Raw genomic sequence first — 23501 nt, forward strand, 5'->3', positions numbered from 1 at the left:
CGGTATGAGAACATCACCTTGCGGAAGCCCCGGTTCAATTTTCCTAAATTTTAAGTTTTGTCCTCGAAACAGTACGGATGTATACTGACCGATCAGGTAGCTCAATGTCCACCCCTTCTACCCTGAATTGAGCGGCGATTGTTCAATGCCCTCAGCTAACTCTGTGTGGTTGACTGTGTCAAAACCAATGCTACGCGGATCGTCCTATCACAGGTTTTTGATTTCGGCTATGAACTATCTAGGCGCTTATGACGCTAAGTGTCAAGGTGGTGCAGTGCACTTTACGGAAGTCATGCTGATGGTTTGCTAGAATCAGATGGTGAGTGAAGGTCGGAAGTAGCAAGGCCTCAAGTGAACTCACTACCGGAGAGAGGAGAGTTATCGGACGTATGTTGACGGGTTTCCCCAAGTTTCAATAGGGAGACCACTTTCCCGACCTTTTACACATCGGTTATTTGAAAAACGGCCAGTGACATGCATAAGCATGTTTATTCCATCTGTGCCAATAGATTTGGAAGGTTTATTATTGTTGATGGCACTCCAAACCTACTCATCGGTGAAAGTGCCGCGGAGTTTTCTGGTACTTTGCGCACACATCGTTGACCTTGCCTGTTTGAACTGCCGAGAAAGCATCCCAATCGAATTCAATTCCAATATCAATTCTCCTCGGATTTGACAAGGCACTGACAGTATTCCCCGAAGCTTACTCACACCGTTGGAGAAGTGAAGAAGACTTCAGGCGTTCTACCCATTGTGTACGCTTATGCTGATTTACAATTTATCGAATCTCCAAATTGAGATCCTTTATTGTAGGTACACAAGGATCGTCTTGGCGTAAAGTGATGTGCTCGTAAGCTAAAAAAACTGCTTCGGCTGAGAAATTGGAGCGAGTTCCGCAATTCTTCCAGCCGAGATTGAGCGTCGGTGGCAGCTGCGATCACCTTGTGGCATTGACGTTCGCCAACGATAGGGTACGTCCATAGGATTGGGTAGTTCGATGAAAGTGTTGTCGACAAATTCTGTGAAGCCGACCCAGTTAACTTTGCTAAAGAACAAAACTTTATTACAGTTAACGTAGGTGCGGTTGTCCACAGAAATAAGGTCGAGGGTTTCCCAATCGAGAAAATTATGGGCAGATGATCTGATGTGAGGGTTGGTCGCCAGGTTATGCTATTTATCAGACCACCACCATGGATGGTAACATCAGGAGAGCTATTACAAGTGTACATAATGCAGGTGGCAGATCCATCCATAGTACCAACGGTTTTCACCACGAAATAACACACCAATGTTCAAGTGATATCCTGTTCGGCAACATGTAACAGGTGGATTAAGGGATCGTCCCAGCGCGAAATTTTCGAAAAATATATTTTTTTGTTGTCTTATCGGATAGTATACACTGTAATAAACATCCACCAATCTTTAAACGCGTTGTTCTTAGAATGGTGTTTTTCAAAACGGTTTCCACTCCCAAAATAAGAGTTTTGAAGATATGTAGTTCCAATTTTGAGAGAACATTTTTAACGCCATTCGCTATCGCACTATGGAAGCTTTTATTTTATTTTTGAAATCTTCCTATTATTTTTACGAAAAACTATCGAAAAAAATGGCCAAATTCTATACTTTTTGTTCAAACCGCTGCAATTTTGTCAAATTTCAAATAAGATTCTACAGCGCAATAGCGACTTTTTGAAATTTTTAAGGACCTGTCATTTCAACAATTTATTTAACTATTTTACACCCAATTAATAAGCAAAAAGAAATCATTTTGTATTCGTCATGAATGTAGATATTTATTTATAAAATAGACGGACTGAACGGTTGAAGTTATCTACAACATTTAAGAAAATCGTGAAAATCAGTGATTTTTCAGAGGGCCACACTGAGACGGTCCCTTAAATATTTTGAATACATCGCCGTACTGGATAGCTATGCCTTGGTTTCTTGAACACGCGAACCGAGTTTCATCAAGACCTTAATATTTACATAAATTATCGGCTGCACAGACGGAAATCAGCAGTTTTGAGTCTTACCAAAAATTATTATACTCTTCGGCGCAACATGCAGGGTTGCAAATTTTGTGTAAGGTACGTGATAAAAATACATAATAAATTGCAGTGCTTGTCAAATAAAAACGTTTTTTATACAAGATGGAACTTTTATCGTTTAGTTTGTTTAAAGGCCGGATATAGACGGATTTGACTAATGAGCAGCTTCTTGGAGAATTTCAAAGGGACCACTTCGCGTACATTCAGACAAATGGCCAGGCGGACATGGCTAAACTCCCTCAGCACGTAACGCTGATCGTACACAAACATATACATTTTATAGGGCCTACGACGTTCCCTTTTAGAGAAATACTTCCGAACTGTAGCATAATGATAAAAAAAATAAACTTATTTGTTTAAAACTAGTTGCCCGTATATGACATTTTTTCCTATACATAAAATATTTGTAAATGCTTTTTTTCGGGCGAGCGTAACAAGAACACTCTATATAAGAAGAATTATTGAATGTATAAGAAGACTCACATTAAAATTACTGTGTATTACGCAGCTATTGTTCTAACCTGCACAATAGCTTTTTCGAGTATGAATATCTGGTACATATAATTTACTCAGCAAAATCATTAATGTATGCATTGCATTGCATGTATGGTATGAATGTATGTAAGTGCGGGAATTGTAAGGGTTTTGAAGGGTTTGATTGTTATTTGTGGTATAAATTTGTAGTTTTTTACTTACTTTTATTAATTGTTTTATTGTTAATCGATCTATGGGACGGTGAATAATAATTATTACTGTTTGGTTCATTTATATTATGATCGTTTCTTGTTGTTGCTGTTAGATTATTATTTTTAGAATGTATGGGACCGCTTCTACCCCATTCTGGCCAGTTAATTGTACTTTGTACAATATTGCTATGGTTTGTGTTAATAAATGGTGGCAAAAACTGTGCATCACCGAAATTTATATTCATGAACGTACCACCATTATCATCATCACCACCACCACCACCACCATCAACACTAACACCTACACCATTTGGTCCGGTATCCTTACCATTATTATTGTTCTTATGCGTTGCATGATGTTGCTGGGACGCGACGTTGTTAATGCGTATACCAGTCTGTCCAGAGTGACCAGGATATTGACCGATACCAATACCTACACCACTCGAGATCATGTTTATGCCTCCTTGACCTCCTGGTGATAGCATAATACCACCGCCGCCGTGGCCACCAAGGCCAATACCACCAAGTCCACCAACATTATTCCCCATGACGTTAATGCCGCCAGCTTGTATTGGTATACGATTGAACTGATCAATATTAGTATTGATTGATGTACCACTACCGCCATTCATCGGTTTCATTTGCATACCACTATTGCTTACGCCAACGGCGCTGTTGACGCCAATATGAACACCGCCGATTGGTATTAAACCTGTATTTACCCCATTGATTCCAATTGTGTTTATATTACTCATATGTTGATGTTGATTTATATTGGTCTGAGTACTGGCAACATCCATATTGGCAGCATTATCAATACCTGTTGTAAGGCCATTGCCGTCAGCCGTGTTTATACCAATAATAGTACCGCCAGCGCTGGTGCTACCAGTAGAAGATGAACTGCTGGAGCTACCAGTGTTTATTAACGTTTTGTTTTTATCTTCAGGCGCACAACACACTTTGAAAACCACTTTCATATTATTTGTGGAGCATCGCCCACCTATTCGTCGATAGAGATCGTCTTTCGATGAAGTTGCTATAATGACATAATCCAAGTTTGAGAATGTATAAGAAAATGGATGGACCACAAATTATACTCACAAATGAAATAATAATCATTTCCAGGAAGGAACTCCAAACCACCTGGCTGTGGTGTAAATGGCCGGAATGTTATTGTAAAGAACATTAATTTTTGCGGTTTATCACAAATGGCTATAACGCGCGGAGTTGCATTTGTTATCCGACATGTCTCGTACTCCACTTTTGATACATTATATATTATATATTTTTCCGTTTCATTTTCGAAGGTGCCTGGTTCATATACGGGACATATAATATGCACTTGATCGAACTCGAATGCTAAGTTTCCTTTGTTTACATCAATTATATGGTCTGTATTATCTATACGAAATCTGAAATGAGAAATTATAGTCGTACATTATAAAATAAGAATTGAAGAATATTTCATAAACGTGTGGTAATGGTGATCAATCATATACAATGGCATTGTTAACCGACTAAACTATTCAAACATATTACCTAGAACGTACAACCAATTTTTATACAAAACTAACAGCCCGCCCCGGCGTCAAAAGGGGTATTAAAAAATCATTTCAAAAGTTATAGTTTTGTACATACTATCCCACACATACTTTCTCGTTTTTGCGTTGAGTCATTAAAATCTAGTTAAATGAAGGAAATTCGAATGAAAGTATATTTTTTTTGTATTTTTGTTACTTTTTTTAATTTTTGTTGAAACGTCTTTACTATATATTTTACTTTCTCTGCTCCTGAAAAATAATTTATTGAGTCAAAGCTTCTCTGTAAACGACATTTGATGTTAATTTATTTTGTGTCAATAATATAAATTGATTTTCACCATCTCCGACCTGCGATAGATCAACATATATGTAGTTGGCCATGAGTAAATCATTCTCGAAAGTTTGGAATTGGGTCTTGTTTGTAGTTAGAGCGAAAGATGTTTTCTCTGGAAATTTAAGCCGTTTAAATGGGATTGACAGATTACTTGGGATCATTGGAATCCTCGGTATATGAGCTAGTTGACCAGGTGATGGGCCGGTGATAACGGTTGCTTCAATTAAATTGTCAGTTCCTTAATAAGCAGCCTCGTCCCGTTGCACATGCTTGGATGACTTAAATGCCTCAAAAGCATAATTGGAAGTCAATTTTTTAAAGCGAATTCATGTGATGGCAGACCAGAAGGGTTTAATGAATTTAAAAACTACTGGGGATAATGGACTGCATTTTCGATATTAGTCACGGTGTCTATCGATTTATATTTTTTTATATTTTAGGGAACTTTTTGAATAATTCAATTGTTTATTTTGTTCCATATAAATCAACTAAAAGAAGAAATTTAAAATTTTACATTTTACATACAAATATCCTGCTTCTCAAGTATATCATTAATCATGATATCAACTTAAATAAAACCCAGAGAGTAGTTCAGAACAGTAGTAAGAAAACACAAACTTGATCGTTATTATTACATTGTTCTGCGCAAGGCTTCGAGAATATTTGTGAGCCATAATGCACTCATCTCAAATTATGATTAACCTTTTTCTTTTTCAGAAACAACTGATCACTATACATACATATGTGAACAAATATTACTGTACCCTGCCAGTAGCTGTGCGATGTTATTATTAGGTATTTTTTTTTTTTAAGAAAAAATACTCAACTGAATCTTACATGAATATTGAACACATGCTTATGATTTCGAAGGATGGTCATGTTACTAATATTATTTTTTTTTAAGAACAAAATACTGAAATGAATCTTACATGAATATTGAACATATGCTTATTGATTTGGGAGGATGGAGTCATGCTTTTTTTACGAACGGGAATTAAAAAAAGTCATTCGGTGCCAAGTCAGGACTAAGCGGAAGATGAGTCATGAAATTGATGTTTTAAATGCTCAAAAATACATTTCTTTCAGTCAGAAAGTGAGAGTGAGGGAAGTTCTCTGATTACCATTCACTTGGGAGTGGCCAGAAGCGATTCTTTTACATATGACTCAAGCAGCTCACGATTTCCGGTCCTAGACCAAGTATCCTGTGGGTAGCCTAAGAACATCTGTTTGAAGGCGAGCTAAAGTGAGAAGGCAAAACATCCCCTCCAGACGATTGTACGCAGGGTTTGGGACCCGCCACGTAAAAAACGCCCCCCAATGCAAAGATACCAACTACCTCGGATGAGAGACCCACCTTTTGAAAGACCCCATAGGCGAGTAGATCCTTGTGGCATTTAGTACAGTGGTCATATAAAGGAGCGCAAGTCTGGTGTGGGATTCGTGGTGGAAGAGAGACTTCGTCGCCGAGTATTGTCATTCACCCGGTGAATGAACGTCTAGCCACAATCCGCATCAAAGCGAAGTTCTTCAACATATCGCTCATTTGAGCCCCTCACCGACGTAAGAGAAGAACGATGTGACCAAAAATGCCTTCTATGAGCGCACCCATAAGAGCTGCCACCGCCCCGATGTCAAAATCGTGCTTGGCGACTTTAACGCCAGGGTGGGCAAGGAAGGTATCTTTGGCACAACAGTCGGTAAATTCAGCTTCCACGAGGAAGCCTCTCCAAATGGGTTGAGGCAGATCGACTTCGAAGGGGTCAGAATTATGGTTATCTGTAGTACTAGATTCCAGCATAGAAAAATTTACCAAACAGCCTGGCTATCTCCAGATGGTTCGGATATTTGTATATATAAAATGTTATTTTGTTTACTTGGACAATGTCAATATCAATTACTATCTCATTTGCGGACGCCACATACAAATTCACAACCCACAAACTAAGTGCGAATATAGCGGTATCTACATATACTATACCGGTACTTTTTTGTTTAACATTTTTTCCATAAGGACCAAATTCAGTTATGCTAAAATTTTTAATCACTTTAGAATAGGAAATATTAAAAAGCTGTGTGGATAAGCTTAAGCGTCAGCTTGATGACCAGTGTTCGAAGCTCACTATATTCCTATATAAAAAAGAATAGCAAGTAAGGATGATACAAGTGTATTTTGGAAATTTGTCAAACACAAAGAAAAAGCAATAGTGATATTCCGTCTACTATGGCCTGGGAAAATGGGACGGCAGACTCAGGCAACGAGATTAGTAATATGTTTGCATTATTTTTCAAGAAAGTGTACAATCAAGAGTCCTCTCTCAACGAACAAAAGCCAAACTCTATAAGTCGCTCGTAATTCCCGTCCTGCTATATGGTGCAGAGGCTTGGACGATGTCAACAACTGATGAGTCGACGTTGCGAGTTTTCGAGAGAAAAGTTCTGCGAAAGATTTATGGTCCTTTGCGCGTTGGCCACGGCGAATATCGCATTCGATGGAACGATGAGCTGTACGAGATATATGACGACATTGACATAGTTCAGCGAATTAAAAGACAGCGGCTACGCTGGCTAGGTCATGTTGTCCGAATGGACGAAAACACTCCAGCTCTGAAAGTATTCGACGCTGTACCCGCCGGGGGAAGCAGAGGAAGAGGAAGACCTCCACTCCGTTGGAAGGACCAAGTGGAGAAGGACCTGGCTACGCTTGGAATATCCAATCGCCGCCACTTAGCGAAATATACACACATAGCAATGGACAATATACACACATATTCAGTTTTCCGCTCCACAATGGTATATTCCCAACTGTTTGGAAATCTTCCTACGTCGATCGTATTCACAATGTCTACCATTATACCACTATACCACCAACCATAGGTGACTTAAAGTTTTTTATACATAGACGTGAATGGCCCGATTAACGAGCCTGACATCAATTGTTGTGTCTAATTCACGCCTGTGGGTCTCTCGTTGAGGCGCAATCGTGTACTAGAAACTACAAAGAACGGCCCTTACCACCACATTTTGAAAAACTGGTCCACTCTCTACACAAAGAAGTGGACTTCTAATAGCCGAAGCCAAAAACGTAAACTCGTGGCCCGTGTCAGCTGATTCGACCTATCTTATGGGAGCGCAATGTGAGTGATCAGCGAAAAACGCTACTCCCTTCCTTTTTACCGTAGGATGCAGTAGGAATCCATTTGAATTTTTGCCGTAGAAATATGTCAGCTGATTGCTCTCTCACAACGTAGGGTTGCCAATCTCGATATACTGTAGTAATTATAAACATTGTCTTCAATATGTTTGAAATTTTCTTAAACTAACTCAAAATCAGAGTCGAATGCTATTATTTATAAATATTAAACAATTTTTAATAGTTTGTTTTCAGTTTTGATATTTTATTTTATGAAAAATTGTAATTGAAAAGTTAGATGTGTACAAAACTATATATGAGTAATGGCAACGTTGTTCAAATGAAAACAAAACAAGATAGCTGATTTCTACGTGCTCAACTTTTGACACATTTTGCTGGCTAAAAGCGCCCATACACGAGCACACAAGTGCGTTCGATCAGTATGAATTCGTTTGCCCATACACGACACACAAATCCATTTTGCGTTCGTTCTTCACAGAGTTAACATGTGCGACAGGCAAGCGGAACATTTCTTGGAATTTATTTCTAATGTAGCAATTTTATCTATTTCATTGTATTTCGTTAATAAGTTATTCCAACTTTTATTTTTCTTACACTATGTATATGTATGAGCGCTTAGGCAAAAAGCGAAAACTTTGGAGCGTGATTTCTCGGTTTTTCATTTTTACGATTATTCTTAATTGGCGGGCAGGATAGAAAAAAGATAGATGGAATTAGGGCAAAGTTTATTATCATTGACATAAAATTATCTTATATTTAAACTAAAAAAATATTAAGAAAAGTCAAGTTTTAACATATTTTTAAACAGCATAAAGTAAAAATCTTTTGATCAAAAGCCACTATTTATTCAATTTTTAATAAAATTTTAAATTTTACACTTTTTTTGGAATTTTCTTAGTTTAACTAGAAGATAAATTAATAAAAAATTAGAATCTCTTTAAATTTTTTGTTTCCGATAGAAATTGCGACCTGCATCCTGCCCGCCGCCCGAAAAATGTACATGCGAGATGCATCGGGTAATTGCTTCCCAAAGGCAGAATATCAAAGATTTCGTATCATAGAAATTTCGCTTGAATCAATTATTTCTTTCCCTCCCAAAAAAATCCTCAAAAAAATCTATTTTTTGAAGCCTCGAAAGCAGGCTCTCCCCTTAACACTTGCCATTGTCCGCAATCTTCACTGTTCGGCGACACGAGAGAAATGAGATTTTGTGCGCCGACAACGCCATACACGATAAACATGTTTTGCATGGCTTTACAATCTAAAAGTGTTCTTAAAGTGCGCTTGAAGTGTTGAAGGGGATACGGGCGTAAAATAGGTGCAGGTATCTTAGATATCAAAATATCTCGATGCCTTAGTCATATTTACATATACATTTATATTTATATATATACTCACACATTCGCTCACGCTATCGTAAGTTTACCAATAAAATTTCATCTTTCGCAAATATTTTAAAGAGAAGCAATGTTTCGAGTCGTGTTATGGTCTTTCTCTACCACTTTGTTTTTGGAAATTCTCAATGACAACGGCGCATTTTTTTTGTGTGACTCGCAAGGCTGTTTGATGATCAGTTTTTTGGATTTTGTCATTGGAAGAGGTCATGTTTCAGAATTTGTGCTTTTGTGAAACTAATTTTTTTCTTGCTAAAATTTAAGTCAGAGATGGTATGTAACCAAATGTAATTTAAAATTTTTAATTATAGTTGCAAATTCTTTTGACAGAAATGGGAAGAAACAATAAAACTATTACTGGAAATCTTCAGCAGCAAATCGGAAACACATAGGCAAAGTAAGCCACAATCTGTCAACGACGATCCAGGTAAAATTCACAATTCGAGGGTTTTCAGTAGAGCTGGTCTGAGAGGGCAGGCGAAGGTAAAAAAAAGTCATTGCTGCCAGAAAGGCACAAAAAGTTGACACTCTTATTTACAAAATGTTACAAGGATTAGAACTCTGATGACTTGAAAATGGTTATTTGTTCTGACGAAACCAAGGTAAACCGCCTACTATCAGATGATCTCGAGTGGGCTTGAAATTTAAGAACATGAAGATACGGTCGCACGACGTTAAACCTACACTGAAGTTTGAAGGCTGCTCAATTATGGTGAGGGGCTCATAACTACTAACGGTAGTGGGGGAATGTACTGAGAGTAGAATGACGGCCGATTCTTAGATTGAGAAGATTTGGGGGTTGGTGTTCAGGACTTTTCTGTATTTTGAAATCAGCTTTTATGAAATATTTCTAATAAAAACAAACAAATAAAAATATATTGGCCAAAATATCTTTTTACTCTTAATTGTAATTCGTTTGGTATGCATTTTGTTGTTCCATCGCGCATAGATGGCCCGGAACTGCTCTTTTCAGGGATGTATGTAGACTTTATTGGGCGACTGTACATTTACGATATCATAGACATATTTAGAAGCGTCGTATGGTACTTTTTTAACATTTCTGTCTACCAGTCGACACGAACCTTTTTTTAAGCGATTGACAAATTGTGTGGGATCCAACGTAAACAATTTTTTTTTTACAATCAAATCAAGTCAAATCGTTCTGAGTATGCATTCCAAATTGCAACACTAGCGTTGCCAAATCCCGCAACTTACGTACATGGAGACTGAGACTTATGTATTTTCCAGTAAGAAAACCAATACATGAAAGCCAACATATAAAGTTTATATGACACATATTTATATTGTTTTGTTGCGTTATGCCAGTACTCATATCCCTCAATTATGCTGACAAAGTCGGCCTTTTTCACTGTTTTTTTAATTTTTGACAATTGTATATCTGGGACGCATTTTGGTCCGTCTTCGTGTTTGCTTATTTCAAAAAAATGGTATACAATTTTGTGTAAAAAGCAAAATTAAATGCGCGGATACATTTCGAATGTTGACTGTGGCATACTATATGGTGAAGCTACATCGGACAAAAGCAACGTCTATCGGTGGTAAAAATTTTCCGAAAGGGTCAAGATGTGGTCAACGACGACCGTGCCGGACGCCGAGAACGTCGAGAAAAAAACGAAAACGTTAATGAAATGAATAAAATAAAATTAACCAATAGTCAAGTCACCATTAAAGAGATAATGGTAGTCGAAAAGTCTTTTATTTCTAATCAAATTTTAATATTTATAATAATAAACAAATATGTACCATTTTGGTAGACTACTTTTTGCCAATTTTCCGCAAGAGACATAATTCCATAAGTGTAAAACTTTTATCAGTGTGAATCGAAATTTCGAAATTTTTTCTCATTGGTGGCTTGCGTGCGCGGCATTCTTCCCTTTTTATAAAAAAATTTCGAAATATAGCGAATTACTTCATTATTTTCACTCATTTTTGAACAGCTGTAACTTTTTTCAACTTAACCGAATTCAATTTTAGTATTTAACTAGCTTAGAAGCTTAAAATCTCATACACTATATAGTATGACACAATGTGATTGGTAGCACTGGAAATATACGTTTGCAACGATATACACTGAGAAAATACGAAAAAACGTTTTCGACTACCCAATATTTTGGCGGATGTTATGTATAGTATAGAAGTTTACGCGAGTAAGGAAAGTTCTCTGAGCGCCATTCACTTGGGAGTGGTTAGAAACGATTCTTTTACATATGGCTCAAGCAGTTCATGACTTCCGGTCCTAGACTAAGAATTCTTAGGGTAGCCAGAAAAACATCCGTTTGAAGCCGAGCTAAAGAGCGAAGGGAAATCATCTCTTCCCAGGGTTGAGCGTTTGGTTTGGGATCAACCAGTTCGATTATAGGCAGAAGACACGTCTTCAATGTTTTGAACGTACATACGCTCCGAGGAACGAATATTGACTTGAAGCACTATCTTGTTGCAGCCAAGATACGCACCCCCCTCTGTGCAGCAGAAAACGTACGTCAACAAACACAAGGAAGGTTCCACGGCCTAACAGAAAGGCTGATAACCTCAATGTCGGCATTGAGCCGACAAAAACGTTTTCGCCTTTATTCGTAAATAAAATTTTCACTATATTGAATAGTTTATTACATTATTAATAGTATAAAATGTTGACCATGGTCGGATCCACTAGTATTACTATAATATGTAAGCCCAGTGTGCTGTACTCAGTAAGTTTACTATCTTTAGTAATTTTCAAGGAAGGAAAAAATTAAGATGGCACGCTCATTTGCTAAGGCTGCTCCTTCAAGAAGTTGGGTCGTAGTTCTTGACTTCGATCAGCGAGAATGAAGCAACCAGTAGCAGCATCAATCACCTCCGTTAGCACGACAGTTGGGTCTAAATAACTGGAATGGACCCGGATTTTGTCAGGACAAGGACTGTCAACTCGGCACTATGCCTCGAAATGAGTCCAGGAATGCTTTCTGCCGCTACACCAACCACACATAGGCATGGGTGGTGCGTCCAAGGTGATCTAATTCCTCATGCGTTACACCGGTATAGCCCCTTAATACAGTTTTGAACTATAATTGTTCTCATATAAGATGGACCTAATTGGACGGGTGTGAATCTCTCCAAATTTTTCCATGCTGAGACGTGTATTGATTCTACTTCATAATGGTTTTACTTGAATCTTTGACACCAATTTTATTTTTAAACCAAATAAATCGGATTTGGCTGATTATGTCTCCATAAAAATATTTCAATAAGTAGTGAACGCGCCATGTGACACTGTTAATCAAACTGTTTATTGTATTGAACAGGCGATGATTTTGATTGAACTCCGATCCCAAATTACTTTCTACAGAACTCTTTTTGTGGTGAGCTCAAGGCAAGAATTTGGGCTGAATTCATGGCTAGAGCCGAAATGGTAAAAAAATAATAATAATGGAGACAAAGCAAAATATTTCATTGTTGACAATAATGATGATCGCACTTAATTGGTGTAAAGGGTTAGTTGCAGTCAGAGACATGAAAAAAAATAAATAAATTTAAATACTTTTTTTAGCCAGTAAATTATTTTATTTTTTAAAAGTTAACACAGAATAGCATTGAATAAGGTTTCTACTTGACTTGATAGATATTTCTTTTTGAATCAGCTCCAACTGAAGCTCCTTGGGATTACGATCACTAACCCTTGGAGATCCATCTAAAATAAAACGGACAAAAACAAAAAGTTTTATTAATAGATAATCTAAGCACTAGGCAAAAGCTGTACAAACTTCATTGAAATCTACCGAACTTTTGTCTAGGTACAGTTTAAAAAAACGTAGTTTTGAGGAAACGCATTAGAATTTTTATATTCAATTCGCCTAAAGTGATATAAAAACTGCACATAATGAAAGAGAAATGACGAATAGAAAATGGCCAAATTAAAACATGCTACTATACAAAACAAAGCAAATAAACCTCGTATTAAATCTTGGGGATATCAGATGTAATATAATATATATTTAATAACGTTAACAATGCTTGCTATAATTTCTTGGTAAAAGATTCAATTCAGGAGTTTGTTAATAAAACATAGTGTTCATTATATTGTATTATTCAAAAGCTGATGAAAACCTATAATTTGCTTTATTTAAACTAAGAGAAATGTGTATAATCAAGCATATGCTTTAGACTTATACATATACATATTTATCCGATTTTAAATTTTTTGTTACATATACACTTTACATACACGCATCATCTATTTACATAAAAACCCGTACTAACCGTGTAGATAACAGTAGTGCATACTAACGCTAACAAAACGCTAATTTAGTAAATTAACATTCATTGATGGAATTAGAAAGAAAAAATCAAGGCAGTATTAAGTTTTATGTGAAGCACTCTCGTTGAGGGTAAGTAGGATATGGTTAAAACTGCGATTCAAGCAGTTGTCGTTGTTTTCACACTGTATTGACCAAATCTTAATTAAAATATCTAATGTAATGTAAAATGTTATAGAAAACGGTAGCTGAGTTACCGCGAATAATATAACAGACACAGGTGTTTTTCTTTGGCGTCGTTAGCAGTCTATCACAAAGTTTGAAATATTTTTACAAGTATAAGTACTTTATTTTAATGACAAGTACTATATAGAATAGATATTTACATAATCATATTTGCGTATTAAACTTACTAACAAATTGTGCGCATGAATACATACAGTCAGCGTCGTATGTCTACAAGCAGCTAATACAAAAATTTTTTTTTAAATAACTAATTTATTGAATAAAATTGTATTGTTCTTATTAAAGATGACTTCAAAGTGTGTATTTTTATTTTACGCGATAAGTTTTACAATTTTCACCCGCCTCTGTGCAGCAAAAAACGCACGTCAACAAACACAAGGAAGGTTCGACGTCGAGAAGCTGCAATCACAACAGACAGCCGAACGATTTACTAGGCTTGCACTCCTGCTCTCTGAGAGCACTCGTCAACAACTCGGTATAAGGGAACTGTGGGACGGCATTTCAAACTCCTTACGTACAGCTGCAACCGAAACCATTGGTTTTCGAAAAGTACAAAAGAACAGCTGGTACGGCGAGGAGTAACGTGTCGCAGCGGAGAGAAAACAGGCTGCCTACCTCGCAACGTTACGATCGACCACTACACGTGCGGGATGGGATAGATACCGAGAGTTGAAGAGGGAAGCGAGACGCATTTGTAGACAGAAGAAGAAAGAGGCTGAAATGCGTGAGTACGAAGAGCTTGATAAGCTGGCCGACAGGGTCAATGCTCGAAAATTCTACGAAAAAATGCGGCGGCTTCCGGAAGGTTTCAAGACCGGAGCGTATTCCTGTAGAACCCCCAAAGGTGATCTAGTCACTGATGCCCAGAGCATACTTAAATTATGGAGGGAACACTTCTCCAGCCTGCTGAATGGCAGTGAACGCACAACACCAGGAGAAGGAGAACCCGATTCCCCAATCGATGACGATGGAGCAGACGTTCCATTACCCGACCATGAAGAAGTTCGAATAGCAATTGCCCGCCTGAAGAACAACAAAGCGGCAGGGGCCGACGGATTGCCGGCCGAGCTATTCAAACACGGCGGCGAAGAACTGATAAGGTGCATGCATCAGCTTCTTTGTAAAATATGGTCGGACGAAAGCATGCCCAACGATTGGAATTTAAGTGTGCTATGCCCAGTATTGGGAGACCCCACAATCTGCGCCAACTACCGTGGGATTAGCCTCCTCAACATCGCATATAAGGTTCTATCGAGCGTATTGTGTGAAAGATTAAAGCCCACCGTCAACAAACTGATTGGACCTTATCAGTGTGGCTTCAGACCTGGCAAATCAACAACCGACCAGATATTCACCATGCGCCAAATTTTGGAAAAGACCCGTGGAAGAAGAATCGACACACACCACCTCTTCGTCGATTTCAAAGCTGCTTTCGACAGCACGAAAAGGAGTATTTATGCCGCGATGTCTTAATTTGGTATCAATACCGCAAAACTAATACGGCTGTGTTAACTGACGTTGGTAAGATACATATTTACTTTTGCAATTCATGAACGTTTTCCAGCTGTTGTGCATCTCGCAGTTCATTTTGAGAAGGCCAAAGAGTGTAGTTCAACCCAGAAAATACAGTACAGCCAACGGAAACACCACCACCAACAAAATTGACATTTACGACTTTTTTTTCAACTTGCGTCAGTGATCTGTTTGCGAGAACATTGCTTTATTCGGAAATGCATTGATAAAATATATACGGAAACCATCGTCGACGAAATGGTTACGCAGAAAGCAAGGCCAAGCAATAAATAGACATTCAGGTGTGTTCTCAACTAATGCATTAGGACTAATTTATACAAACCACCCGAAAAACGACAATTGCTTCTATCTTCGATTGCTATTGATTAATATACGCGGTTCAACTTCATTTGAGTTATTGTGTACTGTGAATGGTACGGTGTATGCAACTTTTTGAGAGGCATGCCAGCTTGCAATTACAATTGTTGGAACATGGTAATCAGTGGAATCACACGATGGACGATGGCGATAGCTACTTCGCATGCCACTGAAGTTTGTACACTTTTCGCGATTATCGTTTCGCCTTATCAGCCTTCAAATCCGCGTCAGTTATGGGACGCGAACAAAAATTACATTGCCAAAATCATTTTACATCGTATTCGCTAAGAACTGGAAATGGGCAAATTTCGGTTGATGCTTCCAGTGGTTTGATTTCAATTCCACGTGGCTTTTGTCAATTTAATGTTTATCCAAACATTAGCAAAATTATCGTAACTTCAATTGCTTAAGTGGACGCTCAATTTTAGCTTCCGAAATACGGATGTTAATGACTTAAACTGGAAGATTCAAAGTCAAATTCCGGGAGGTTTGCGCTCAAGCAAATCGATCGATAGTCAATGAAGACGAAGACGTGAATTATCCGGTAGAATTTTTTAATACTTTGGAGAGACTTGGTATGCCGCCGCATCGTTTGCGTCTCTTGGTTGGATCTGTCATTATTATTTTTCGCAATCTGCGCCGAAACTGTGTAATAGAACCCGACTGATTGTGACGCAGCTATCGAACACAAGGGAGCCGAATGCTTTAATCTACGAATTCCTTTGAGTTCGAACGATTTGCCATTTCAGTTCAAACGTATTCATTCGTTATTCGCTAAATTGATAAAAAAAAGGTAGACAAATCACAAAAAAGGGATTTTCAACACAATATAAATTAAACTTTCTTTTCATTTCAAACACACATTATTTCACGCAGGACAACGACTGCGGGGTCAGCACGTACGGTATAAAGTAAACCGGATATTATAAATATTTATAACAAGTGGCGCAAAAATTCCCTTCCGATGTTTTTTGGAAAATGAAAAACTTTTTTAAAAAATTAAAAACTTTGATTCTGCTTGTGGATTATTTTTATTTGGTCTTTTAATTTTTTTTACATCAAGTCGAGACTACGATATTATGTAAATGGCCGCCGCCACAGTTGATTGTCAATTGCGTCCGTTTTATGGCATTTTCCATCACTTTGGCCAGAACTTCTGGCGATAGGTCCCCACATTCTTGACGGATATTGTCTTTAAGAGCTGCAAGAGTCTGAGGCTTGTTGACATAAGCCCGCGACTTTAAAAAGCCCCACAAATAAAAGTCTTTAGCGGTCAAATCAGACGATCTTGCTGGCCAGTGCAAATCGCCAAAACGGGTGATTAGGCGCCCGGGAAATGCATCCTTCAGCATATCGGTTGTGGCACGCAGTGTAGCATGCCATTGTTTATTTACGTGTATTTCGCATGTGTTTACACAAATGTCAAAACAGAACTGACATTAGAGGTCAATTGCAAAATTTATAGCATCTTCTGATAATCTTCTGACTTTTGCGCCATAAAAACATTATGTTTTGGAACTTGGAGAAGTATTGACCCGACTTTTCGCTTTTCTTAGGCAGGGGTATAGTGTTGTCAGATAAAGGTTCTCTCTGTATTTCACACATATCAGCCAATATTTTTTGTAATATGTCAGATATATGAGGTCTTGAATAGTTATGGTCCGGTATATGGTAAACGACAGAGCAATGTTATGCATCAAATTTGGTTAAAGTTGGCAAAGTGGTGCTAGAAATTTAGAATTTCACCTAAGAAAGGGCGGTGCCACGCCCAATGTCCAATTTAGATACCGACTTCTATGATGCCCTTCTCCACCATATGGAAAGTGAAATTTGAAGTTCTGTCTTATCAGAATAAAATGCCTTGAGAATTTTATTAAGATAAACCTTATTCCAACCCTCAGACACTAAGAAATGCAATAGACGACAAGAAAGTTGCATTATGCGTCCTTCCACAAGCTCATTCCCCTAGACGATCTAGTAGACGATCTACTAGAACTTCTGACAAACAATTTCTTAAAATACCAATGGTATGCAGATGACATTGTAATAATAGCATTAGGCACATTTGAAAACAAGCAAACTGCTTTAGTCCTATTCGAGAGGAGACACAAATTATATTTGAAACAGACACGAAAGTCGAAACGAAATACCTGGGAGTATCTTTCGACTCTAGAGCAACGTGAAAAAGACACATGGACCAAAAGATCAGCAAAGCAGATAAATACAGAAAAATAGATGGAAAAATGTGGAGTTCCACCCCCAGATAATTCATTGGATATATACGATTATAGCAAAACCGATAATCTCAAATAAAGCAATCGCCTGGTCAGAAAGAGCGAAGCCAAACTCAGCTAGAGCGGCACTGATAAGACTCCAAATACTGGACCAGTAGCCCTACTTGACCTTACACTTCCACGAAATAATAGAGTTTCGCAAACAACTATTAACAATAATGAAAGATGGGACTGGAAAAAGGAAAATAATTACATCCAAAAAGCGAAAGGAAATTTTAACAGAGACGATATACTGAAGACCATGATTTTTTACATTAAATTCAGTATAGCTCTGGGATAAAATATTTCATGGGATCATTCGCAGGCAAAGCAATACATAAAGCCAGACTCACAGGTGTGGTACACAGATAGATTAGATGAAAAACAACAGGAAGAATAGGCGCGAGGATCACGAGCCCAAGATCAAAAAGGGCAATTTCTATGGGTAGGGATGGTATGGGAATGTGTCGAGAAACTAAATGTAATAAAGTTCAGAAGTGGGACTGCCCTTCCGACAAAGTACATTTCCGACATTTTTATTGTCTGAGCCGATAGATTCAAATTCGTTGACGGCAATCTAAACCTCCTCATCGGTGAAGGCAAGTGGTGCGCAGTAGTCAGGCATTTTGCGCAACCATCGGGTAACAGATTTTTTCAACTTGTCCACCGAAAGGTGCAGTTTAAATTGCCACCTAAAGTAGCTCGTGCAGTTCTTCGAATCCGAGAAGGAACGACCGTTGAATTTGATTTCACAGTTATCGCCGCGTCTTCTCGGGTTTAGCAGGGCTCCATCCATTTTATCCGCTTATGCTGATCTACCAGTTATCAAATCTCCAAATTCAGATACCTATGCAGTGATCAAAGGAATCGACTTGGCGCTTCAGCTGAGAAATTTGGTCGTATTTCGCGAATTCTTTAATCTGAAATGTCCTTTCTCACCTGGATCATCTGCTTCGAATTTCATTTCTGTTACTTAATTTACGACTTGGTTATAACACTTTATAATTTTCTAATAACGGCATTCGGCTTGGAAATATTAAGGAACTCGTACATCAATTTATTTGAGTCATCTTAATTCTTACTTAAGTTGACGCTTACTTGGACAAACGAACAGACAGATATATGGATTTCACATTATAATCACATTGAATATACTTCAGTATCTCGATAAGTTTTAAGTGTTACATGAACAAAACTATTTCACCCATATTCTGGGAAGCGGCGGCTTACAGAAGGTTTCAAGACCGGAGCATACTCTTGTAGAACCCCTAAAGGTGATCTAGTAACCGATGCCCAGACATACTTAAATTATGGAGGGAATTTTTCATTAGCCTGCTGAATGGCAGTGAACGCACACGCCAGGACAAGGCGAGCCCGATTCCCCAATCGATGACGATGGTGCAGACGTTCCATTGTTCCACCATGAAGAAGTTCAAATAGCAATTACCCGTCTGAAGAACAACAAAGCAGCGGTGGCCGATGGATTACCGGCCGAGTTATTCAAACACGGCGGCGAAGAGCTGATAAGGAGCATGCATCAGCTTCTTTGTAAAATATGGTCTGACGAAAGCATGCCCAACAATTGGAATTTAAGTGTGCTATGCCCAATCCATAAAAAAGGAGACCCCACAATCTGCACCATCTACCGTGCGATAAGCATCCTCAACATCGCATATAAGGCTCTATCGAACGGATTGTGTGAAAGATTAAAGCCCACCGTCAACAAAATGATTGAACTTTATCAGTGTGGGTTTAGACCTGGAAAATCAATAACCGATCAGATATTTCCCATGCGCAAAATTCCGATTTCAAAGCTGCTTTTGACAGCACGAAAAGGAGCTGCCTTTATGCCGTGATGTCTGAATTTGGTATCCCCGCAAAACTAATACAGCTGTGTAAGCTGACGTTGATCAATAACAAAAGCTCCGTCAGGATTGATATTGTTAGTTTTGTTTCTCCAGAATGGATAAGGAACCAAAGCAAATGGGTCTGGTGATGAACGAAGGCAAGACGAAATATCTCCTGTCATCAAACAAACAGTCGTCGCACTCGAGACTTGGCTCTCACGTCACTGCTTACAATCATAACTTTGAAGCCGTAGATAATCTTAGAACCAATATCAACACCAACAACAATGTCAGCCTGGAAATCTAACGCATAATAATTCTTGCCAACAGGTGTCACTTCGGATTGATTCGACGAACAAAAACAAAACTCTATGAGTCACTCAATTATTCCCGTCCTGCTATATGGTGCAGAGGCATGCACGATGATAACATCTGATGAGTCGACTTATGGTCCTTTGCGCGTTGGCCATGGCAAAAATCGCATTTGATGAAATGATAGGCTGTATGAGATATACAACGACATTGGCATAGTTCAGCGAATTAAAATACAGCTCCTACGCTAGCTAGGTCATGTTGTCCGTTCTGTTCTATTGTGTATACGCCAGTAAAGAAGAATAAGTCGATCATAGTTGTCTTTATATTTTTTGTGCAAGGTTGAAGAAGTCAGTATACTTGACAATCCAGATAATAACCCTGAGTTAAATTTTTTTCAAAGAGTTTAGTACTATTGCTCAAATTAAAAAAAAAAACAAAATATCGTACAACGAAAAGTAAAAACATTCTCACTCCTATTACTGTATGGATAGCTGTACCTTAAATATTCTTACACTACATGAGATACTTACATACTGTTGGACGTATTCCAATGCATATAAAACGTTTTTGCGCAATTGGAGACGGTAGAGAGTAGTACAGTCTCTAGACAAATGAGCGTCAGTAATGTAAAAAACGATGTTGCTCCCACACTGGGAAGCAACCGGAATTTCGTACGCAATGAGCTTCCCGATGGGTGCAAAGACGAGATAAATGTTGCAGCTGCTTTACAGCGTGCCGCTGCCGTCGCGGTTCCTGTCTTTTCTAGTTGACTCACGACTCTAGTACTTTTCGTTGCTATGCTAAGGCTTGTCGTTTTCACTCTGGATGAAGTAGTTAACCCTAAAACAGAATTCTGCAGAAGTTTTACAAATTGTTGCCAAGCTTGACGAATAACAGAAGCGTCTAATAAAGTTTGTGCTAATGTCGATAATGCAAATGCTGCCGTCCATGTCGACGTGGGTGTTAACGCTGTCTTCGTTAAAGACCCCGAAATTTGCTCCATTGCTGACTCAGATGCGGGCACCGACCGTAATGATATTTTACCGCATATAAGTGATTTATTTGGAAACTTTATTGACGCTTCTGCATTTTCTGTATCTGTCGCTGTCGTCTGAATGACCCTAGATTGGATTCGATGTAATCTACCAGTACGACATTTAACCTTGTGATGACTGCCTTTTTGTAAATGTTTGTTAATATGCAACTTCGATGATGCTATATCGACTGTTTTCCCAGCTCCAATATCATGAATGCTGTCAACTATGAGATTTGTAGTTAGTAACGTTGATGCTGCGAACGTCGTTACTTTTTTCTCGCTTTGCCTCTGCAAGGATTTTTTAAAACCATTACCACTATCTAGTTTACTGGTTATCGGGATACTTGACACTAGCCCCCTTCGTGGTATAGATTTGTTCGCCTTTTTGTTCACCAAAATCGTGTTGTTTCCAGTGATCGTACTACTTCTGAAATTCCTGAAAATCTTCTCTTCTCGACTTTTGTTGGTGCTGCGATTAATATATGTGGTGTGCAATGGATCAGCGTTATTGATACATTTATGACAAGATGATGTTTTTGAAAAGAAATCTTCTGTAGAGAAAATATCATTTATTTCGTGCAATGATTTTAACGCATGGTTGATATGCCCCTTGCCGTTGCTCTTAACAGGACCAGCTTTACCCACGATACCCATGTTCATTTTAGTCTGGCTATTTATACTTTTCTATTATAAGATTAGCAGTTCAGACAAGTACAGGCTACTGGCAAGTCAGCTTACTCTCTGGTCTCCATGCATAATATATAAAAGTTGTTCGATAGTCCTATATGAATAAAGTTACGATAATTTTCTGCAAGTAGAAACATAAATAAAATCATTATTTTTCGTTAGAAAATAAATTATATCAAAAACTAGTAGAAACTTATGTAAGTAATTATATAATATAACACGTAGTAAAAAGAAAAACTGGAAAAACGTTAAGGTGTAATATACAGTAAGATTGATAAAAATATTTTTCTGGAAAGGAACTACAGCTGATGTCTGGGAGCTCCTCTCAAAATTACGTTTAGCGGTGACCACTGTATCTCTGAACTGGATCCTCTGAAATTAAAAAAAAACCGAACAGATTTCGTTAAAGTAATGTTAAACTAAAGTTTTTGACAAAATGGCGGTTTTGAAAAAATATCGATTTTTGAACAAAATTTCGGACTTTAATTTTTTATAAAAAAAAATATTCAGGGGTGTTGTGAGAATTGGGGTTAGTTCGCAAACGCAGTAATTTTGTGCAACCCTGCTGCATTCTTGCCGGCTGTGGTTGCTACTGCCCAATCAGCTGATTCTACTCAACTTTTATGGTAAGCTTAACTTTTAGTTGTTGAATTTGATAAGTATGTAATGTACTACTTTGTGTTTTAGATATTGCGAAACTCTATCCAACCATATTGGACCAGATCATTGCGCGGCCGGTTGGAGCATTCCCTTGAAATGTGCCTTTTTGTGACGCTGTGGAAATTGGGTAACAGCAACGTCACGTTTCGCGAGCTTAGTGACCGGTTTGGTGTTGCGAAGGGAACCACGCAAAAAATATTTTTTAATGTTATTAAAATGGTTTCTTCATTAAAAAATGAAATAATATGGCCTTCTGCTGTTAAACAAAGGCAAGTAATGCAACATTTCGAAAGGAGCCGATGCAATCCTTTTCCATTTGTTATGGGATGTGTAGATGGGACGCATTTCAAGATCTCGCTTCCAAAAAATAATGCGATTAGAGGATGGAGTCATGTGTAGAAGTTCACGAAAGTGAGGAAAGTTCTCTGATCGCCATTCACTTGGGAGTGGCCAGAAACGGTTCTTTTACACATGGCTCAAGCAGCTCACTACTTCCGGTCTTTGACCAAGTATCCTCTGGGTAGCCTCCGTTCGAAGGCGAGCTAATGTGAGAAGGCGAAACATTCCCTACATAGGGTTGTGCGCTGGGCTTGGGACCCGCCACGTAAAAAACAATACCAATGAAACAGTTTAAAACCAGCCTCGGATGAGAGACCCCCCTTTTGATGACGACCATGGCAAACGGAGTAAGGACTACGATTTGAGGGCATGCACCTGGAATGTCCGGACCCTTAATTGGGAAGGTGCCGCTGCCCAGCTGGTTGATGTCCTCGCAAAAATAAAGGCTGACATCACCGCCGTCCAAGAAATGCGATGGACGGGACAAGGACAGAGACGAGTAGGTCCTTGTGACATTTACTACAGTGGCCATATAAAGGAGCGCAAGTTTGGTGTTGGATTCGTGGTGGGAGAGAGACTCCGTCGCCGAGTACTATCATTCACTCCGGTGAATGAACGTCTAGTCACAATCCGCATCAAAGCGAGGTTCTTCAACATATCGCTGATTTGCGCCCACGCCCCGACGGAAGAAAAGGACGATGTGACCAAAGATGCCTTCTATGAGCGCTTGGAGCGCGCTTATGAGAGCTGTCCCCGCCACGATGTCAAAATCGTGCTTGACGGCACTAACGCCAGGGT

The 23501-nt window shown here is 38.5% G+C and overlaps 1 protein-coding gene across 9 annotated transcripts in view; it reads right to left on the reverse strand.

The window, feature by feature from the left end:
- The window catches only part of LOC126766111 (uncharacterized), a 132863-nt gene that overhangs the window by 33048 nt on the left and 76314 nt on the right, over positions 1-23501 (reverse strand). For all 9 annotated transcript variants that reach the window (XR_007668707.1, XM_050483942.1, XM_050483940.1 and 6 more), the window contains 3 exons: positions 20512-21825; positions 3836-4146; positions 3063-3770 (listed from right to left, as the gene is read on the reverse strand). Coding sequence is in view for 8 of the 9 variants with exons in the window: in XM_050483942.1 (XP_050339899.1) it covers positions 3063-3770; positions 3836-4146; positions 20512-21677 (2185 nt within the window). In the remaining variant the exon portion in view is untranslated. The remainder of the gene's footprint in view (positions 1-3062; positions 3771-3835; positions 4147-20511; positions 21826-23501) is intronic.

Source organism: Bactrocera neohumeralis, unplaced genomic scaffold (genome assembly GCF_024586455.1).
Source record: "Bactrocera neohumeralis isolate Rockhampton unplaced genomic scaffold, APGP_CSIRO_Bneo_wtdbg2-racon-allhic-juicebox.fasta_v2 cluster11, whole genome shotgun sequence".
Classification (NCBI taxonomy): domain Eukaryota; kingdom Metazoa; phylum Arthropoda; class Insecta; order Diptera; family Tephritidae; genus Bactrocera; species Bactrocera neohumeralis.